This window comes from Mus musculus, chromosome 4 (genome assembly GCF_000001635.26).
Source record: "Mus musculus strain C57BL/6J chromosome 4, GRCm38.p6 C57BL/6J".
NCBI lineage: Eukaryota > Metazoa > Chordata > Mammalia > Rodentia > Muridae > Mus > Mus musculus.
In genome coordinates, this window is record NC_000070.6 from 151,277,492 (window position 1) to 151,298,193 (window position 20,702).

General features: G+C 50.1%; 1 protein-coding gene across 11 annotated transcripts in view; it reads right to left on the reverse strand.

Moving 5' to 3' along the window:
- Positions 1–20,702, reverse strand: part of Camta1 (calmodulin binding transcription activator 1) — an 802,246-nt gene that overhangs the window by 217,969 nt on the left and 563,575 nt on the right. For 9 of the 11 annotated variants that reach the window (XM_030253021.1, XM_030253020.1, XM_030253015.1 and 6 more), the window contains exon 1: positions 12,541–12,607. Coding sequence is in view for 1 of the 11 variants with exons in the window: in NM_001081557.3 (NP_001075026.1) it covers positions 12,541–12,612 (72 nt within the window). In the remaining 10 variants the exon portion in view is untranslated. Of the gene's footprint in view, positions 1–12,540; positions 14,949–20,702 lie in introns of those variants that run through there. The other 2 variants (NM_001081557.3, XM_030253022.1) reach the window with 2 other exon arrangements.

Below are 20,702 nucleotides of genomic sequence, written 5' to 3' on the forward strand. Positions count from 1 at the left end.
TGTAGGCAGCTGTTCTATCTCCTTTGTTTGCCTAGGAGTGAATGCTGGGGTCTGAAGCTTGTCAGCTCAGCACTTGGGTGCAATTACTACCTACCCGGGCGGGGCAGAGTTAGCTTTTAGTGGAGCAAGATAGGATTCTTTCTGGCCTGTATACCCAAGGGTCAGGGATGGAGTGACAGCTAGGTCCTCTGCTCCCATTGCGGTAGGGTCAGGTGATATTTTGAGTGTGCAGGACAGGGTGAAGCCCATTCCAGGGGTTGCTTCTAGGTGGTGCTGCTGTCTTCAGGCCTTGTCTTTTGTCTCTTGTACAGCTGAGATGCCCTAAACTTGCCAGGAGACCAATAAGGACATATGGTCTTTGTCTTCTAGCCCTATGCCACATATAGCAAGATGCAGGCTCTCACCAACCTTCAGGGAATTGGGGCTGAACACTATTAGCAGCTGATGTAGGGACAGTTCCCAGAGCTAAACTGAAGTCTCTCCCAGCCTCCTACCCTTTAGCCAGGCTGCTGTATCCATGGGGACTTCATTGGGTTGGCTCAGTCTCCTGACTTGGAATTCTGAAGCCCTCTGGAGCTATTGAAGGTGCCCTCCCTGATGGCCAGCCTGGGATCAGAGTTTGGGATAGAGGACATGCTCAATTTATAGTCACATAGGGCACAGAACATTGTGCTCCCAGAACCATTAATCTTAGCACTCAGATCGGGGGGTGGGGTGGGGGGGACAGATCACAGTTGAGCCCCAGAGCCACACCCCAGCAGTAAGAGGCTCAGTCAAAGCTTATTTCTTTGCAAATGACCATGTAAGAACTCAGTTTCTAAACCAGGCAATCTGCTTGCAATTCATGATCAGCAAATATGTCTTACCCTGGATTTCCTCTCAAGCTTCCAAGCTAACCTCATAGAGATTTCTGTCTCCCAAGGGTAAGACTTCAGGGCACCCTAGAGACTTCCAGAGACCTTAGCTTCACTCCAAAGCCACTTCAAACTATACCTCAGAATTGTAAACCTGCTTCTCAGGAGGGGGAAGGACTGTAGGAGAGGGAGGGGGGGTCACAGTGCACAACTCCCTTATTAGGTTGTCTGTCCTGACCCCAGGGTCTTGCAAATCCAGCTTTGAGAGTGAACTGGGAAGAGCTCCAGGGAACAGCAGGAGACTGCTAGCCCCCTCCAGCCTTCCTTCTATTATGGGCCTTCCCCTCTAGGGTAGGTAATGTCATAAGGATGGTAATGTCATGGCAAGTGACAGAAGCCTAGCACAGGAGTATACAGGATTTTGGGACAGTAGATAGAGTCAGGATTGAAAGATTAAGATATGACAGGGACCAGTTTGCAGAGAGACTAGAAGTCCTTCCTCACTTAGGCTTCTTCTAATGACCAGAGCATACTCAGGAAACCATGGCAGCTCCCTGCATTCTCAGACCCGGACTAAAACACACGGCTCTCTTTCCCCTTTGCCCCCATCTTTCTCTCCTTGGCAGTCGCCAAGATTTACAGCCTGTCCAGATGAGTTTATTTCCAACTCGAGTAAAATGGTCCTTGGGCTTCCTTCTGAGTCCATTTTAAAATTATTTTATTAACAAGACTAAAAAAGACCCTATGAAAGGGAAGCCCAAGTTACCGAGTAACAATTCTACCTGTTTTAAAGTGCCAGAACCCTTGTGGGCAATGCCAGGCAGGTGCTGACCTCGGACCTAGGATGAAACACCAGGCTTTCTGGGCAGAGGCTGTTTCTGTCCTTGATGGCCATGGGCTATGACAACCTATACACTTGGTAAGTTACACTCAGTTGGCTCACAGAGGAAACTGACTTCAGACACAAAGAACCAGGCAGACCTTGAGGTTTGGTTGAGGGCGTGCCTGCAGATGCCTATTGTGTAGATGCCCTCTCTGCTTGCGACTTCTGACGTGCACGAAAAGGATTCACTGTGCTACTGCACAGATGTGACACGGCGACCAAGGCAGACAGCCCATGGTGATGGGGTCTAGATACTTGTGAAATCTCCTCAGCTTTTCCGAGCATCAGAAAGTGCTGGGGGAAGGGAACAGAGTGATTTGCCCGTACTGACTGAGGGTCAAGAAAACTATGGCGATCACTCAATGACTTCGCTAAGACCTGCATTTTAACCAGCCAGGTAAGGCTTGGGATATCTCCCAGGCAGCTAGAGGATTACATGCAAAGGCCCCGGGGCACCTAGGAGCTAGGTTTTACTCAAGAACAAAATAAACCATCAAAGAAGAGCCTCTAGGTCAGCGGCTCCCCAACCTGTGGGTTGTGACCCCTTTGGGGCCACATGACCCTTCCACAGGGGTCACATACCAGATATCCTGTATATCAGATGTTTCATTATGACTCATAACAGTAGCAAAATTACAGTTACAAAGTAGCAGTGAAAAAACGGTGGTTCATGGTTGGGGATCACCAGGACCTGAGAAACTGTGTTAAAGGGTCACAGCATTGGGAAGGTCAGGAGCCACCACTCTAGGTGAAGAAAGATGAAAGCACATGACACGGGCCATCATGAGGTCATGGCAAGGGCGTGGCAGTTTTAAGTACAGAGATTTAGGGAGCTGATTGGTGTGTGAGAGAAAAAGAGAAGCCAATTTCTGTCTTAAGAGGCCATGCGAGTGTGCTGTGGGGGACAGGCCATTTGCAAAAGACAGCACCTGGCCTGACCATGCAGAGAGCCAGAGCTGGTCTCAGGGCAGCAGAAGAGGTCATGGTGGGAGGGTCTGGGTTGAAGACACATTTCTGAGCAGGGAGAGAGGAAAGACAGAAGTGAATGGCTAGAGCCCTGAGGGTTGGGGATTCTCTTTGGAACCAGAGTCTTGCTGGGTCCTGTGGTAACACAGCTCTAGGAAGACTGGTGGATATATTATTTCCTTCTTGGTCAAGCGTGCAGGTCTGAACTCAGGCGTCATTAGCCTATGACTGGCCCATGAAGACGTGGGACTGCTGAGCCTAGGAGGCAATGCAGAGGAGAGGCCAAGGAGACCGGAGAGATTCCAATACCAAGGGGTCAAAGGACAGTTTGTACAGAGTGGTTAGTGAGACCAGAGAGACAGGGAGCAGTAGAGAGTACTCCAGAAGGAACTGGCCAACCTTAGGGAGTGCTGCAGGGACATGGGCAGGTGAGGATGGCAAGGTAGCTTTGGACTGAACCAAGCAAATGCTCATGGGAAATCAGAAGGCACAGTCAGGGCAGAGTGAAGGGCAGGGCAGGGCAGAGACCGCTTCCGGTGAACCCTGAGCTGGGTGAGCTGCTCGCCTGCATTGGGGCATCACACAGGATCATCCTGACTATCTTCACCCTGTGACACCCTGTGCCAATGTACCCATCAGCATGTCTGGGAAAAAGACCATATAGGCTATTCCTTGGGAGGTCCTACCCACAATCCACTGCTTTGCAACATGGGAGATAGAGAGTGTTATTTCAGATCCTGCAGGATCTGGGTCTAGGAGGAGGGCAGAATTCAGAGTGGGGGGGGGTGGATGGTGTACTGGCTGGTTTTGTGTGTCAACTTGACACAAGCTGGAGCTATCACAAAGAAAGGAACCCCTCTTGAGGAAATGCCTCCATGAGATCCAGCTGTAAGGCATTTTCTCAATTAGTGATCAAGTGGGGGGGGGCATTGTGGGTGGTGCCATTCCCTGAGTTGGTAGTCTCAGGTTCTATAAGAAAGTAAACTGAGTGAGCCAGAAGAAGCAAGCAAGTAAGCAGCCCTCCTCCATGGCCTCTGTATCAGCTCCTGCTTCCTGCCCTGTGTGAGATCCAGTCCTGACTTCCTCTGATGATGAACAGCAATGTGGAAGTGTAAGCTGAATAAACCCTTGCCTCCCCAACTTGCTTGTGGTCATGATGTTTGTGCAAGAATAGAAACCCTGACTAAGACAGGTGGGAATCAGGGATGCTATATAAAACCATGCATACCTGTGTACACGTGTATATGATAATGATATCCCTGTGTCCATGATCACAAATGTATACATATGCATATATTTTGTATACTCTGCACATCTATGAATATATGTGCATACCTATGCCCATCTGTGATCATATGTATGTAAAGTGGATAGCCATGCAGAATGTCTATATAGTCATGCACACCCACAAACATCTATGGCTATCTGTGCATACCTATGAACATATATGTGCACACCTGTGATTGTATATACTTATGAGTATATGTGTATACTCATGCACACCTATGCATATCTATGAACACCTGTGATCATATGTGCACACATGTTCATGCCTGTGTATGCCTATGAACACCTGCTTATACATGTGTATACTTATGATTTGTGTACATATGCACACCTATGCATTTATGCATACTTGTGTGTGTGTGTGTGTACCTGTGCACCCCTGCAGACATCTATCTAGCTAAAACCACCTATCAAGTCTGCAGCATGTCTCATCCCTACATGTGGACATCTAAGCAATGGTGCAGATCACGGGAACTCCTTATTTATGCTGGATCTAGAACATTCCTACAAAACCTGGCATCACCCACTAGGGCACACTATAGCTAAGTGCGCTGCTGACAGTCACAGGCAGGCGGAGCACGTGACAGATGTCTCAGATTCTATCACATCTGAGTTTCCTTCTCGGCCCTTTGAGTTTCTTCAGAGGCGACGCCGTAAGAATTCCTCGAGGCCAACTTTTGTCTGGCGCTTTGAGAAGCATAGCCACACAGTTCCCCCTTTGCTCAAAAGAAGATTAGGATATTACGGACAGGATGTCAGCTCAAGATTACACAAGCAGGATAATTAGACAAAAGCCTGCATTATAAGCCATCTAGCCGGGAAATTAAGCCGCTTTGGCTTTCTCCTCGCCTTTGAAGGGTATTCTGTAAGGGAGGTGGGGCGTGAGTTGTTGGGTGTGATAGATAAAGATAGTAACCAAACCGTAGAACCCATTGTTCTGCCTTTACATGAAAGACAATTGCTTAGCCAAGCTGACAGCACACACCGTGGAGCCACAAACTCCTCTTCAGACCCTCGGATTAAGAGACTGACACGTTGTGGATAATAAGACTAATTAATAATTCCCATCTCCAAGGGACCGCAGCCCTGGCAGCTTCATTCTGTCTCTGCCTTCCAGCTCGCCTGGGCAGCCCAGTCCTTGCTGAAGGACAGAGGAGAGCAAGCACGCCAGGATAAGGGACACGGAGCAAAGGAGGCTCAGGGATGTGAGGGGACAGGAGACCAGTTGATGGATAGAAGGATGTAGAGGCTCCAGCTCACGTGACAATGGGAGAAATCCTTGCCCAAGGCTGTGGGACAAGCTTGACTCTGGGCCTATGATGGAACAGTGACATCTAAAAGACTTTACATTTTGCTTGTGGAGAGACAGTCTCTTAGGGGCTGCCTCTGACACTTACCCACCGAATCTACTGGGGTAAAAGCCCTGGCAGTGGTCAACGGTCAGCCTACCAAGCAGGACACCAGGATCTTTGCAGGTCTGACGTCTATCCTCAGAATGAGAATAAATGTCTGTACACACACACACAGACACACACACACACAGACACACACACACATTCACACACACACACACTCACACACAGACACACAGATGTACACGCGCGCGCACACACACACACACACACACACACACACACACACACACACACACACACACACACACACTCCACACTTAGAACACCTAGTCAGAATCCCAAGCTAGCAAGAGTAGTAGTGAAGCTGTGATTCCAGGATTTTCTATCCGCAGTACACGTCCTGTCCACTAGGTGGTAGCAGAGTGTCCCGTGGCTTCAGAGAGCTCCGGCCTCGCCAGCAACCTTGGTATACAGAAATCTCCAAGGTGAGGTTGAAGCTGGCCACTCCCACCGGAGACCACCCATGAAAAGGACATTCCCCATCGCTCCTGTCTCCTGAGGAAGGGATCTGGATGAGGGAAACTGAAAACTGCCCGGTCACACTCCTCAGAGGAGAATAGGCTTTGGGAGCCTGCCATATTTTCTGGAGGCATTGGGTGGGTACAGCTAGGGCCTTGGCATCGTAAATCGCAATCAAGAAAAGACATCTAAGGAGGAAATACTACCCGCTCCGCTGCGCAGCCTTGGCCAGGGTCCTGAAATCTTAATGGAATTGAGCAATTTTTTTTTTTTTTTTTTTTTTTTGCATAGCACCGTAAATTCCTGGTGTCTACCTAATCTCCTGATCACGTTATTCAAGAGACATTAAATGGAGAAAGGAAAAGCTGCTCGTTAGAATAGAGCCAGGATAAGACGACATCTCGGGAATGGTCTCTGCCAGCACCCTTGTTCCTGCCCCTTCCCCTTTGACATGTACAACCCGTCTAGTCTGGTTTCCCAGGTCAGAGCCACCTAGAGGGTTTCTCCACTTGGCTTCGGTTTGAGTCAGTTACCCCTGGACTGGAATCTTCCAGACTGAATGGGACCTAGCTCCCTTTGGCAACAGTCCCTCCTGCTGTGGCTTCTTCCTGGAGTTCACGGTCCTCACTCCCTGCCCCTCTCCCACCCGTTGTGACACCAGTGCCAGCCTTCTCCTGCAGTGCACCCGCTGACCCATGGACTCCTGTCCTTCCTGTGGTCTTCCTCCCTAGGCAGGGATATCTTATCTGGAGGCACCTTGGAGTGGGTTGATGTCTGGTTTGGGATTAGAATGCCTCCAGCCCACCAAGTGGGGACCAGCTGATGGCCAGTCTAAGTCTGTGCTGGAATCAATCCCAAACTCCCTTCTACACAGTGGTCATAGTGATGTAGCAGCTTCATGAGGACAACAAAGTGCTCAGAAGCACAAGGGCTGAGATGAATGAAGTTATTAGCACAGATGATGATGGTGATGGTGATGATCATGGTGGTGGTGATGGTGATGGTGATGATGGTGATGGTGATGATGGTGGTGGCTACTGCTAACAGTGGAGAAACTGTCACGAAGTATCATTGTTTCTGTTTGTGGAGATGGGATATAGCTGCTGCCCAGGCTAGCCTCAGACACTTCCTGCTCCTCATCACCCAATCTCTATCAGCCTCCAGACTGCTGGGGCTACAGGCCCCAGTGCCTTTGCTCTGATACCCTGCCTAGGCCCCCTCTTCCCCGCTGTGCTGGGAAGCAGAGATAGTGAACTCCAGACCTCTCTCCTCTATTCCCTCTTCCCAGATGGGCCCTGGACCAGGTATGTGTATCTGGGAACTTTGAGCAGCCATGGTACCCCCTGCTTGACTCCTACAGAAAACATTCATTAACCCCACTGGGCGCGTGCCCTCACCTGCCTCACATCAAAAGGGCATCGAGGCCACTCTTCCCACCCTGCTTCCTCCATCTTTCAACTCTAGACTCATCTCCTCTTCCAGGAAACCTTCTCAGATCACCTGGTCCATTGCTATGGTACACCAGAATGCATTGCATGGACTAGCCTCTATGACCAGAATCTGCGATGCCCCCAGAGCCCACATCCTAAAGTTATGGTCCCCAGTCTGTGGCACTATGATAAGGTGGCAGAAACTTATGGCAAAGAAGGCCCATGAAGGTCACTGAAGCACACACACAGAGATTACACACACACACACACACACACACACACACACACACACACGGTAAATATATGGTATATATATATATATTTGTAGTGTATATATGGTATATATAGTATATATACTATATAGAGAGTATATGTGGTATATAAGTATATATGGTATATATAGTGTCTGCATATATATATGATATATATAGGTGTATATGTGTGTATATATAGTATATAGTATATATAGTAATATATAAGTATATATACAGTATATACAGCATATATAGTATATACACAATATATACACTATAGTATATACAGTGTGTATGTGTATATGTGTATATATATGTATATGTGTATGTGTATATATACATATATGTGTGTGTGTGTGTATGGTATATACCATGATATCATGTGCACACATGACACACTCAAAGGGAAAAGGACCTAGAGACTAGGGACAGGAAACCTCTGAAACCATGAGCTGAAGTAAACATTTCTTCCTTACAAGATGGCTACCCTGGACATTTTGTCAGAATAATACCCCATCACTCCTCGGAACTCACCATTTCTAGGGTTAGCAGAGCCTAGTGGGTGGGAAGGAAGGTGGAGAGGCTGACCCTAGGAGACCTTGACATCTTGCTTCATTCTGCCCCCTGGTGCCTGAGTGATTGAATCGCCAATCCCTAGTGACAAGGAGCACTTGGTGAAGGTTGACTGCCTGGCCAGGAAGCCATGGCCTCCTTAGGTTAGACCACGTAGTACTGGAATCCAGCTCTGTGAACTCAGGATACAGTGCTCTTCCAAAGTCCAGGTCCTAGACCTTGGATTTGAAATGCCAGGTCTTTAGTGAACTGGGAGCCCCACACCCTGTGCCATGTCCTTCCCGGTGCCCCAGCATCTATCTTCCCACAGGTCTTTGTGTATTACAGGGCTGTGCTGAGCCAGGAAGGATTCCCACGGCCTCTGCCCCACGGCTGGAATGAGCAGTCAAGCTGCCATGTGGAGGCACACCCCCTGCCTTGTGTGCAGAAAACATTCATTAAGCATTTTAGAGAACAATGGTAAAGAGAAAAACACTCATTAGAAGCAGAAACGGTTTGCAAAGAAGCCAGCAGACTGCTGGGAGTCACGGCCAGCGATGGAGCTTATTCTCAGAGAGAGCTGCACTCAGAGGGATGCATCACGGAGGCCTGAGGCCCGGGGCCCCAGACGGGGAGACACTTTCTGTTTGACTCTGCTTCATCCCTTGGCACTGTCGCTGGCCCTGGGGAGCTCAGCCCTGGAAGCTACAGCCAAGCTACGTCAGGCGGTGAAGCAGGGGCTGGAAGATCACTGCTGTGCCCCATTCCTGGCTCATGTGTGACTCTAGACCTGGCCCTGTTCTCTGTGGACCTCACTGGGCACTGAAGCCGAGGGACCTGATAGCTGTGACACAGAGGGTGACGGTGTGAGCAAAGGCAGCGTGTATGGAACCTGCAGAGGTGGCCTTCTCCACAGGGTCTGGCCAGCTGGAGAAGGAGATGGAGAAATACAGTCGACTCAGGGTCCATAGGGGCTTGCAGCTGGGGATACTGTCTTGGGCACAAGTGGCCCCACCCTTATGCACCTCTGAGATGCCCAGCGTTTTGAGCAGCACAGGATCCTCCAGTCATGGTAACAGCCTTACAGGCCTGTGAGCTAGCTAGGCTTCAGTGTCCTAGATTGTAGGCTTGCTCAGTTGTGTCCTGGATTCAGCTACAGTAGAAACTTCACTAGCAGTGACTGGGGGGAGGGGTTATGACACACACACAAACCGACAGAAAGAAGCAGCTACCACCTGACTCCCTCAGTGCCAAGCACAAAGCCTTGACCACAGCTGGACCCCCTCCCCGAAGAAAGCCAGGTGGCTCAAACACTTCTAACTCTGTATGACTCAGTTTCATCTTCTGGGTCTTGACGTTGACCCATGTTCCTAGCCACTGGCCTTTGGGCTTGCTCTGCACTGCTCTTTGAGGACATTTGTTTGTTAAACTGTGACCTTTAGGACATGTTGGCTCTTGCCCTGCCTTGGTCAAGGCTCCGTGCTTGGTTCTGAGGGAGACAGAGGCAGTAGGTTTCTCTGTTGGGGGATCTACCACTGTGGGTAATAAGACCCCAGTGGATTTCTTTGTCCCTACTGTGGTCCCATAGAGGTCCCTGCTGTGCTAAATGGCTCTGAAGTGGCCCCCACTGGAAGATGCCAGAGGATGGAATCGAGCCACAGTTTGTGGGCAAGAGCTGGCTACTGAGCTGAGACGGTGGCAGCCAGAGGTGGGGGTATCCCTTGAGGAAGTTCCTTTATCCAGCTGTACTCTCCCCTGACTGCACCCATCCTGTAAGTCCCACCCTCTCTAGAAGGTTGTCTTGTTCCAGCTACTTTGCTCAGCAGATGGTGGGCTGTATGCTCCTGGCCAACCCTGGTCTCTTCCTCAGCACCTCCTCAGGGCCTAAACACCACCCTGTTCAGCAACTTCCTTTCTCACCTCCCATGGGGCCCAGCCCTGATACCCTCCTCCCCACCAAGGCTTTTCTGTGGTCCTTGGTGTTTGAGGACCCAGAGATGAGCGATGGGGATGACAATCCTGCCCGGCGTGAGATGGCAAATGAAGATGCACCAGAGCAGCCAAGTTAGTTCTGCCACACTGGCCTTTGGTGGGAGGAGGGGAGTCCAGCTTCCTGTCAGCCGGATCGTGACAAGCGAGACTCAAGCACACCAATCACCCCAGGCATGTCTTCAGCAGCCAGAGGCCAGGATGCAGAGACAGGGAGGGAGAGTGGAGAGTGTGCGGAGGAGAGGGCTTTCCCTCTTGCTTTAGGCGCATCTGGAAGGCACCGGAATGCAGCTGTGGAGAAGAGAGCTCAGCCCTCACGCTGCCCAAAGGTTTCTGCTTCCGGCAGAGGAAGTTTAATGGAGTTAAAAAGCCACAAGAGCGTGATGGGCTGAGGGCAGGCGTGGAGGAGGAGGAGGCCACCCTTGAGGAGGGGTGTTCGCACCCCCAGCAGGAAGCTGGCAAGTGGGGAGCTAATCTGTTAGGAGTCCCAGTCTGGTGTGGCACAGAGGGCATGACAGAGATGCATTCTAACAAGGGACATAGACACCAAAAGGAAAAGAGCCACAGCCAGGGACAGGAAGCTGGAATAAATCAAGTCCCTGTGACCTAGCATCCAAGCCAGGGAACCAGGGTCATGTTTGTAGCCAGCCCAGAGCACTGTCCTCAGAGCCGAGACCTCACTGACCTGCTCCTTAGTGTCTTCAGGACAATGCCTAGGAACAAAAGCAGTTCTCCACCACCATGCAGAACACCCCTGGATGCAGGAAACTGGACACTCCTGCATCTGCCTCCCAAGGACACGGAGATGGGACAACTGACAGTGGAGCCTGGTGTGAGGGAAGTGTCAGCTTTGCCGATGAGCAATAGTCTGACTGGTCGCTTTCTAAGGAATGTGCTGAGCCACAGGCAACTAACTACTTTTGGGAACTGAAGGAGAATGGAAGGACTGACTGGTGGCTACAGCTGGGAGACCAGGGTGGTAGGGCCCTGCCAAGGCTGAGCCGTGGCCTCCCTATGCAGACAGCCTCAAGCCCTGTGATACTTCCCAGACCATCCTCCCTGGAAGCAGTGGTCTCTCTGTACCTGGTGCTCTTTTCTGTTAATTTATTCCCAACCTTGCCCCTCAGGTCCCCAAGACAACAACCCTCATGCACTTGTCAGTTTGAACAGAATTGAGTGCACACAGTGGGGCCACAGTAACGAGGCCCCCAGGCAGCAGTTCCTGGCCAGAGGTAGTAGGACAAAGTTATGTGTAAGGGTAATGGGGACAGGCCCATTGGGCTGGGTTCTACATAGAGAATTTGTATAGCAGATAGCTTGGAAAGAGATCCAGGTCCAGTCCCATCGGATAAACCCTCAGCCCTTCCTCCCTCGCAGTGACATCCTATCCTGAGTGGCTTCTAGATAGCCTCTGCTTAGACCCAATGGGCCAGCACCATGGACAGAGGCAGTCTGGATACACCACAGATACAGCTGTTTGTCCATAACCATAGACTATAGGTGTTTGTCCATAATCACAAACAGGGGCTGTCTGTCCAGCACCACGCACAGAGGCTGCCTGACCAGCACCACAGAGGCTGCCTGGCCAGAACCATGGACAGAGGCTGCCTGGTTGCACCACAGACATAGCTTTTTTTGTTGTTGTTTTTGTTTTTGTTTTTGTTTTTGTTTTTGTTGTTTATAACCACGGACAGAGGCTGTCTTGCCAGCACCACGATAGAGGCTGCCTGGCCAGGAGGCTGCCTAGTCACACAACAGACAAAGCTGTTCATAACCACAGACAGAGGCTGCCTGGCCAGCACCACGGACAGAGGCTGCCTGGACAAAATCATGGACAGAGGCTTCCTGGCTACACCACAACATAACAATTTGTCCATAACCACAGACAGAGGCTGCCTAGCCAGCACCATGGACATAGACCCCTTCCACAAGCATGGCAGATGCTCCCACACCACAGTCTTTAAGGCAGGCATCACATATCAATCACAAGACCTACTCCTCTCCAGTGGGCAACCCTGACAATCCCACAGTACCAAAACCAGCCATGAAAGCCTATTTCCCACATGTACCTTCTGACTAACCAAGACAGCAAATGAATATATGGATTGTAGCCAACAGGGATTTTATAGTGAGGGACGTGACACCCAGCCTTCTTAAACCTCACTAAAAGGAAACTGGGAACCTTGGCACCTTGAAGCTCTTTATCCTCATGAATGAGCAAGGTGTACCCTGGCCACCAGTTCTCACTTTCCTTTCTGGAACTTCACTCACAACTAGACCTGTCACCAAACCAGCCTTGGCAAATACCGCTGAAAACTAGGAGATCGCACCAGGACTCTCAGCCCAAACTTGCTGTCACGCACAGGAGCCCCACGCCCCCTCAACGCCCTCCACAGACCCTTCCCAAGCACCAGAGAGCGACGCATGAGAAATCCAACCTCAGCCACCTACCTGAAGGAGCCAGTAGCACCTCCGGTGGAAAGTAGGTATGATGGAGGAATGGACATAGCAGCCGTACAAGCACTAGGGAGAGAGAGGAAAAACGAGAGTTCAGTTGGAAAGAGGGAAGGGAGGGAGGAAGACAGTGGGTGCAACAAAGAGGAGCAAGAGGGACCATGCCACTGCTGGCAGGCCTGGGGAGACTGAGGCACAGGGTGGACTCCAGGGATAGGGTCTAAGATAGATTGTAGGGCATGCCAGTGTGTGTGGGGGGGTGGGGTGGGGTGCAGGCATCTGGCACTGTACCCTGTGGAGGACTAAAGGCACCGGAGAACTCAGAACTGCCAGGCAGCACTAAGGGGCTGAAGTTACCGTGCTCATCGACACAGCCTGGGCAAATCCTTGGGTGTATTGGGAGGACTGAGGGTTACCTTGTGGAATAAAACAACACACACACCCACATGCACGCACACGCGAGCGCACACACACACACACTCAAACACACACATGCACACACACACAGAGACACATGCATGCACACAGATATATACACACATGCACACAACACACACAGAGATATGCGCGCACATAACACAGAGACATATGCGCACATGCACACATACAGACATGTGTTCACATGTACACACACACACACACACACACACACACACACACACACACACCATACTGCCCCAGGATAGCCATCCTTGTTGAAATAAGTCCAGTGCTAATGGGAACAAGGCTAGGCAACAGTGGAATATGTCTACAGAGGTGGGGGTTACCACCTTCTACGTATCCCACTTTTGCTTTTGAGTAAGGGTTGGTTGGTTTGTTCCCATGTTTGTTTGCTTGCTTTTTGTATTTACTGCAGATAAATGGTTGGACAATGGGGGGTGGGGGCGCTCAGGTTTGGGGCTGATCCGGGAGGAAGGTCAGTCCTCGGGGGCCTATCACTTGGTGGAGTTGACCGGTGGGTGGGCTGCACTGCAGCCTCTGTTTCTGGGTGGGGGGGGGCAGCTGATCTATATTCAGAGCTTGGTTCTCAAGGGGTGAGCCTGTTGGTGAGATGAGAAGAGACCAAAGGTGACCTGCCAGTTAGGGTCCTCCAGAAATCTGCATGGGAGAGAAAGGCATCCGGCCACAGCGCACTGATTCGGCAAGGGCTGTCTCGGTGTGCCTGGTGATGGGATCCACCCCCGAGTCTGCGCCAAAGACTTTGCTTTGGGCTTCCGATTCCAAGTCCGACAATCCCCCTTTCCATGCTCAGCGTTCCCTTGGCTTGTCAAGGTCCAGCCCAGAAACAGTGGAGTGGACAGAGAAGGATGAGTTGGTAGAGCTGCCCAGGACACCGAGGGACTGCTCCCACCTCCCCCATAGCAGAGAGGAATGGCAGGGAGCCTCTCCTTGGCACTTCTGTCAGATGTTTTTATGCCCCCCAGAAAGACCAAGTGCAATTTGGCTTGACTCAGAGTCCATCTGAGCCTTGCCTGTCTGATTAGCGGGGTTGGAAGAGAAATCATTTTGGACTCTGGGATTCAGGCTGCAAGAAAATCAGATTTCCAATATGTTAGAACTTTTACAGATCGCTGTCAGCTGGGATTTAAGCCCTGTACAAACCAAACAAACAAAGCGGAAATTAATTTAAACGATTCCCTTGCAGTTCTTGCCCACGAAATGTATTTATTATTAAGAAGGCAATATTCTTCCCTGACTTCTCTGGTTTGCAAGATGCTGTGTTTTGGTTTTGTGATTGGGATTTTTTTCCTTTCATTTCTTGCCAGGTTGACTCTTGTTTGGACATTCCCCCCCCCCCTTGGTTTGGTTTGCAACAGAACAAACAGCCACCTGTGACTTTCTGTGCCCTCCTTCCTTTCATGGCAACCTTGTTTCTCATGGGCAGTTTCTTTGCCTTACTTTGTGAGTCAAGAGGAGAGAGACACTGATGGTTGAGAGAAATGTCCCCATCCCTTAGAAATAAAAGGCTCTCGTCTGTGTCTTCTCACTGTTTACTCCCCTCCAGACTTGAGATGAACAAGTCCAGCTTCTGGCATCATATCCCCTTGCTGTGCCCCCTACTCATAGATCTTAGCCTCTGGAATCCCACGGTTAGGCTGCAAATTTGCCAAACACCTGATCTACCCAGTGTGTGAATGTGGAAAGGGAGTGAACAGGGGTGCCCTCTCTACACATGCCAGCCAAAAACCCATCTACCCAGAAGTGCCCAGAATCGCTGCATAAGCAAAATGAAGTTCAAATGAAAAATGGACGTGTGCCTATCAGGGCTTGTGCATTTAAACTAGAGGAATCTCCAGGCTTCACTCAGAGCCATAAGCCCATCTGTAGATGTGCCTCTGCCATGATCACACATCTCTCGTCTCATCAGCAGAGAGGTGTGAAGTTAGGAACCTGTGAGAGGAAGCAAAGCCAAGGCTACACTCTGACAATGCGGGCATTGTGTAGGAGAAGCCAGGAGCCCCAGAGCATGGGCTTCGCCGTCCCATGTTTACCTCCATGGCTCTCTTACTGTCTCTGGGTCAAGTTGAGTAAGCCCTTTCCTATCCATGACTTAAAGCTCCTTAACCTGGTATGCTCAATGGTGGGGAGAGTAGATATCTCGTTTTCATTTCTGGTACTCAGTAAGACGAGGACTTCAGCACACGCAGGATGAGACTCTGGAGGTGGTGGTGTGTTAGTGCTCCAAGGGTTCATTCAGCTCTGGTTTCAAGAGAGCCACACTTGTGTTGCATGATGCACGCCTGTCCTCACATGGGAACATGTGCATAGTCCCGCGCTCCTAGCATCAGAGGCACTCAGGAGGGGCCGGCAGCATCATGGATGCTGGGTGGGGCAGGAGACCCGACTTGGCTATCCTACCACTCACTGGCTCAGACGCTGCTATCATTCCAGGCTGCAAAATGATTACCATCAGAGTGGTCGTGAGGAAAGAGAGCTAATGTAACAACAGGAGGCTTGTGTCAGTCTCTGAGTCTAGCATCTGTGCAAACATGTGACAGGCTCTCACCAGAGGGGGGTCGAGAAGCCAGAAGAATGAGTTGGCCTAGCTGAGGCAAGAGATGGGTAAGACAGCATTAGCAGCTGGAGAGCCCAGGGTTGAGGGTGAGGTGGGACAGTGCTTGAGGAACCAGGAAGACAGATGGACGGATGATGTACAGAGTGCGCTGAGCTGGCTACTCTGGTCAGATTCCCCACTGGTGATGGCAAGCAGGGCTGTGGCTCCTCATCTAGGAACAGTGGGAAGTTAAGGAGAGTAGCAGTCACATCTGTATCTCAGATGCTTGCTTTGGGACGGCAGCCCCTGGGTGATCATCGCCTGGACGGTTGACTCTAGCTTTCTCCTTGTCAATGCAGAGGAGCCCATAGGAACCCCACAAGGGAGGCGTATGGGATGCAGAGGTGTGTGACCAGTGTGGTTGAAAGTGCTTCGGATGGGAGGTAGGCCAAACACTCAGGATCCTTGATGGGAGGACACAGTAGGCATGCACTGTGTGCTCCTTCCTCGCCATGACCACACAATCCCGGGCTGCCTGCTCCCCTTCGGCACCTCTGCTCCCTTGCTTGCTGTGACCTGAACCCATCTGGCTTTCCCAGTCTTTTTGTGGATCTCCAGTTTGAGTGACGCTGTCATCGCCAAGCTGATTGGGGATTAACTGTGCAACATTTCACAAGGCAGTATATCAGACCATTCCTTTACCTGCTCACCTAAAAGCAATCAACTTTGCCTGTAGTGATTTGTGCTGTACAAACTCTCGGCCTGATCTGACCAGGCTGCGGGTGTCCCCAGCCTTCCCAGGTGGAACTTTCCAATAAGGGGCTGGGATGTGGTTAGAAGGAGCTCTATCTCCATGTCTACTCTCATGTGTGTGTGATTGTATATGTGCATATGTATGAGCGAGTATGTGAGCATGTGTGTGTGACTGAGTATGAATATGTGATTGTATGTGTGCAAGTGTGTACGAATGTGTGTATGAGTGTGTGTGTGGGAGTATGTAAACATATATGTGTGTATGACTGGGTGTGAATGTGTTATTATATGTATGCAAGTGTGTATATGTGTGAGTTTGTGTGTGAGACTGTATATGTCTCTGTGTGTACATGTGTGTGTAGGGGGTGTACATATGTATGCATGTGGGAGTGTATATGTGAATGGGTGTGTAAATGTGTGTGTGAGAGGCTGAGTGTGAGTTGTGATTGTATTTGTGTGTATATGTATGAGTACGTAAACATGTATGTTTGTATGACTGGGCATGAGTATGTGATGTAAGTATGTATATGTGTGAGTGTGTGTGTGAGAAGACTGTGTATGTCTGTGTGTGTACATGTGTGAGTATGTGTGTATGTATGTGTGTGTACATGTGTGAATGTGTATAGGTGTATGTGTGTGTGTGTGACTGTGTATGTGAGAGCATGTATGTGAATAGGTGTAAGTGTGTGTGTGTACACTCCTGTGGTTGTGTGAGAGTGTGTGCTGTGGCCTCCCTGTATACTTCTGTGTAATAAACCCAGATTCAGAAAGACAAATACAGCGATTCTCTCTCATATTAGGCTCCCATTGTTGGATTTTTGTATGTGTGTATATAATATATATACAGATATAAATGTGCAAAGCCAGGAAACTGGAAAGGGGCCCAAGAGAGGAGGATAATGAGGCTTTAAGAAAGCAGGCTGTGTCACAGGAACACGTGATACAGAAAGGAAAGGGGAAGTCTGGGCAGAAGGGTAAAATAGGGACAGGGGCTGGAGACGGAGAGGAGAAGACAGGGGTAGGGATAAATCAAGGGTAAGTGTGTATGAGAATACCCCAAGGGGACTCGTTGCTTGGTATGATAATTACAAAACAAATGTGGGTGGGTGGAGAGACAGAGAGACTGAGAGACAAATGGAGAGAGAGACAGAGAGAGAGAGAGAGAGACAGCTAGACACCTTCAGGAATGCCACCCTTCGGCAGAAGTGGCCCTCAGAAGAGCCACATTGGGGGTTAAGGTACAGCAGCCTCCATCTAACACACCCAGGTTTCCTTGTAAACCACACAATGTTTTTTATCTTTTAATAAAAGGAAAGGTGGAGCAACAGAGGAACCAACAACAAAGACCAGCTGTCTTCAAAGTAAAAGCGTCACCTAGAGCAACAGGTGCGCTGGCCATGCGGGCTCTGCCAGGGCTCCCCATTGCTTCCCTGTGCCAAAGGCAGAGCTCAATTTATTGGCTAGGAGGGCAAGACACTGTGGGGAGCCCTCCTCCAACTTTCTCTCTGCCTTTCCACCTGTTGTTTCTGTTCTCTCTCTTTCTCATGTCTCACTGCTTCTATTCATCTCTTAGACACATGCACGCACACACACATACACATACACACACACACACAGGTGGGGGGAAAGACAGACAGAGAGAGAGAGAGAGAGACAGAGAGAGAGAGAGAGAGAGAGAGAGAGAGAGAGGAGAGCTCTTTCCTTTGGCTTCCAGTTTCAATCACACATGGCCCAGGTTTCCATCTCGGGGAAGTCCTAGAGGTACAGAGAGCTAAAGAAGAGCAGGCAGGACCTAGATACTTCTGCTGGCCCAAACTAAGCTCCACTAAGGCCTCTGTTCTTTCTTCCTGAGATAGCACTGGCTCACAGTGCCCAGCTGGCCTTGGGCATCCCTGGTGCAGGCCTCTGCTCTCACCAGGGGGTGGCTCTGGGGCCAGCTGCCTTCTCTTCACCTGTCACATCTCAGCAGCTGCAGGAACCCGCAGGAACCCGCAGGAACCTGCAGGATCCCTTTCTGTCCGTTACGTAGCAGAGTTCCTGGACAGAGGAGTCCATGCTGTCTGTAGGGACAGCAAGAAGCATGGAGATTTTCCCAGAGAGAATCGCGCACCTTCATTATTGCGGATCCACATTCTACCCTTCTGCTCCTCACAGGGGCCGGGAAACATTCTGTTCGGGGATAGGTCTAGATGGCAAGCATTTTTAGCTATTTTTAGCTTGGTGAGTCAGACCACTAAGTATTTCTGCTCAGTTCTTCCCTGTGGGGCCAAAGCAGCCTTGGGGGACAGGTCTGTGGATGGATATGGCTTGTCCTAGTGAGACACAGAAAAGCGAGTGTTATGTGATTTTCACACGTCATAAGCGTTACTGTTTCTTTCAGTTTTAGAAAACTGTTGATGACATGTAAAACACACAGTTGACTCTTAGGCCGAGCCAGAACTTGCCAAGCCCCAACCCTTCAGAAATGGAAACATGAACATTATATGGTCCTTCAAGAAAAAGTCCCCTACATACAACACACTCTCTGTCATCCCTCAGTTCTCATACCACGACTGACTAGGAGGGGGCTACCACAGCGCAAGCACACAGAAGCAACAGGATGAATAGTTAGCAAACAGATATGAGGGGCTGGACATGGGTTTGAGTTGCAAGTGGTTTGTTCTTTTGCTGACCCTGAGTCTGAGCCCATGTGGCTCCTCTCCCTTGGATAAGTACAGCGTCCCTGGATGCTCGGCCTCCCTAGAAGAAACACCCCCTCACTGTTTTCTGAGATCTACCTCTCAAGAGGAGGCAGTAGACAGGGAGCCCCACACCCTCAAAAAACCAGTTTGCCATTGACTTTTCTTTCAAGGAAAATGTAGCCGCATGGAAGACTAGCCACATGCTATATTCTATGGTTCGGTACCCAGAGAACTCTAGCTAGTCAGGGCATCAGCAGCAAGGGGCCTGAGGAACCATTTGAAGACCAGAGTCTGTTTTTGCTAGGCTGGCAGGCCTCAACCAGCAAGGGTTCCTGGAGACTCCTGTATCAGCGCCAGTAGAACCTGTCTACACCCTGAAGCATCCATGCCTCCACAGAGAGACATTATTCAACATGGCAGCCTCTAGCCCCGTGCGGCTGTGCAAATCCTTTACATGAGTTAAAATGAATGGTTCAGAGCTTCAGTCACAATACACTATACGATGTTAGCCTTGAATGTGAAGGTGGGGCTTAGATTCACCCTGGAAAACAACCTCTGGCCATATCTGTAAGGGAGTTCCTAGATTGGATTAATTCAGGTGGAAAGACCAAAACCTTGAATTGTGGGCAGCACCATCCTACAGGCTGAGATCAAAGAATGAATAAAGAGGAGCCAGCCAGCTGATCACCAGCATCCAGTGTCTGCATCCTGCGGATGCAGAACACAGCCTCATCAGTTGCTCCGTGATCCCCTCCTGGTAAAACGCACCTCCTGGAACTGCAGAACAACCCTTCCTCAAGTGGCTTTGTTGGATATTTTGTCACAGCAATAGGAAATGTCACCAATAGGCCAAGACCCTTAGAGCAGAATTCCAAGAACCAGGATGCTTGGATATGGAGATAGGACGATATGGAGAATTGGGGGCTTTCAGAGTGGGGACTTGGGACACTGGAATGTCTAAAGGCCCGAGTCCATCATTCTTCCAGAACTAGCAGGACTCAATCATCGAAGGTTTCCAGAACCTTCTGAACCTGCCCCCAGAAAAGCTCACCCCTTGAAGCTGGCTCTAAAGCAGGGATACTACCTGCTGTGTCCTCAGACCAGGGCATGTGCCAGCAAATCTCATCTGTAATCCTCTCACAGGGGAAGGGGAGTTTCCTCTGTGGACATCCCTGCTGAGGTCACAGCAGACAGGCTGCCTGCCAGGGTCTGAGATCTGGCTGTGGCTGCTGCAGTAACCTCCACATTCCTCAGGGGCACAGATGGGAGCTCTTCTTGGCTCCCCTCTTCCCTGAGGTGGGGCTGGGGACAGGTAACCGTCTCCATAAAGGCACACAGAGTGAACAGATTCTTGGTGTGCTTAGTTTAATTCTCTCGCTTGTATCTGATGTATACATGACCAAGACAAATGGATTTAGAATGAGCCTCTGTGTAGAGGTAGTGATGGAGAAGAGACCAGAGGAGGGAATAGAGAATCCCTCTGGAAGATACCAGCTTAATCCTGTTGAAGTAAGTTGGGGAGGTGAGCTTCCAGGTGAGACTCAGCTATACCTTGGCAGGAGGGCACCCTGGGCAAGCAGACCTGGGCTCAGATGTACAAGGAAAGCAAAGATGATACCTGGGAGGTTTTACTGCTATCTTCTCCAGGACCATATCCGCTCATTGCCTCGGTTCCTGAGTGAACCCCAATAAATGGTAAAGAATAAACAAGAGGCCCAAGGCCAAGTGCC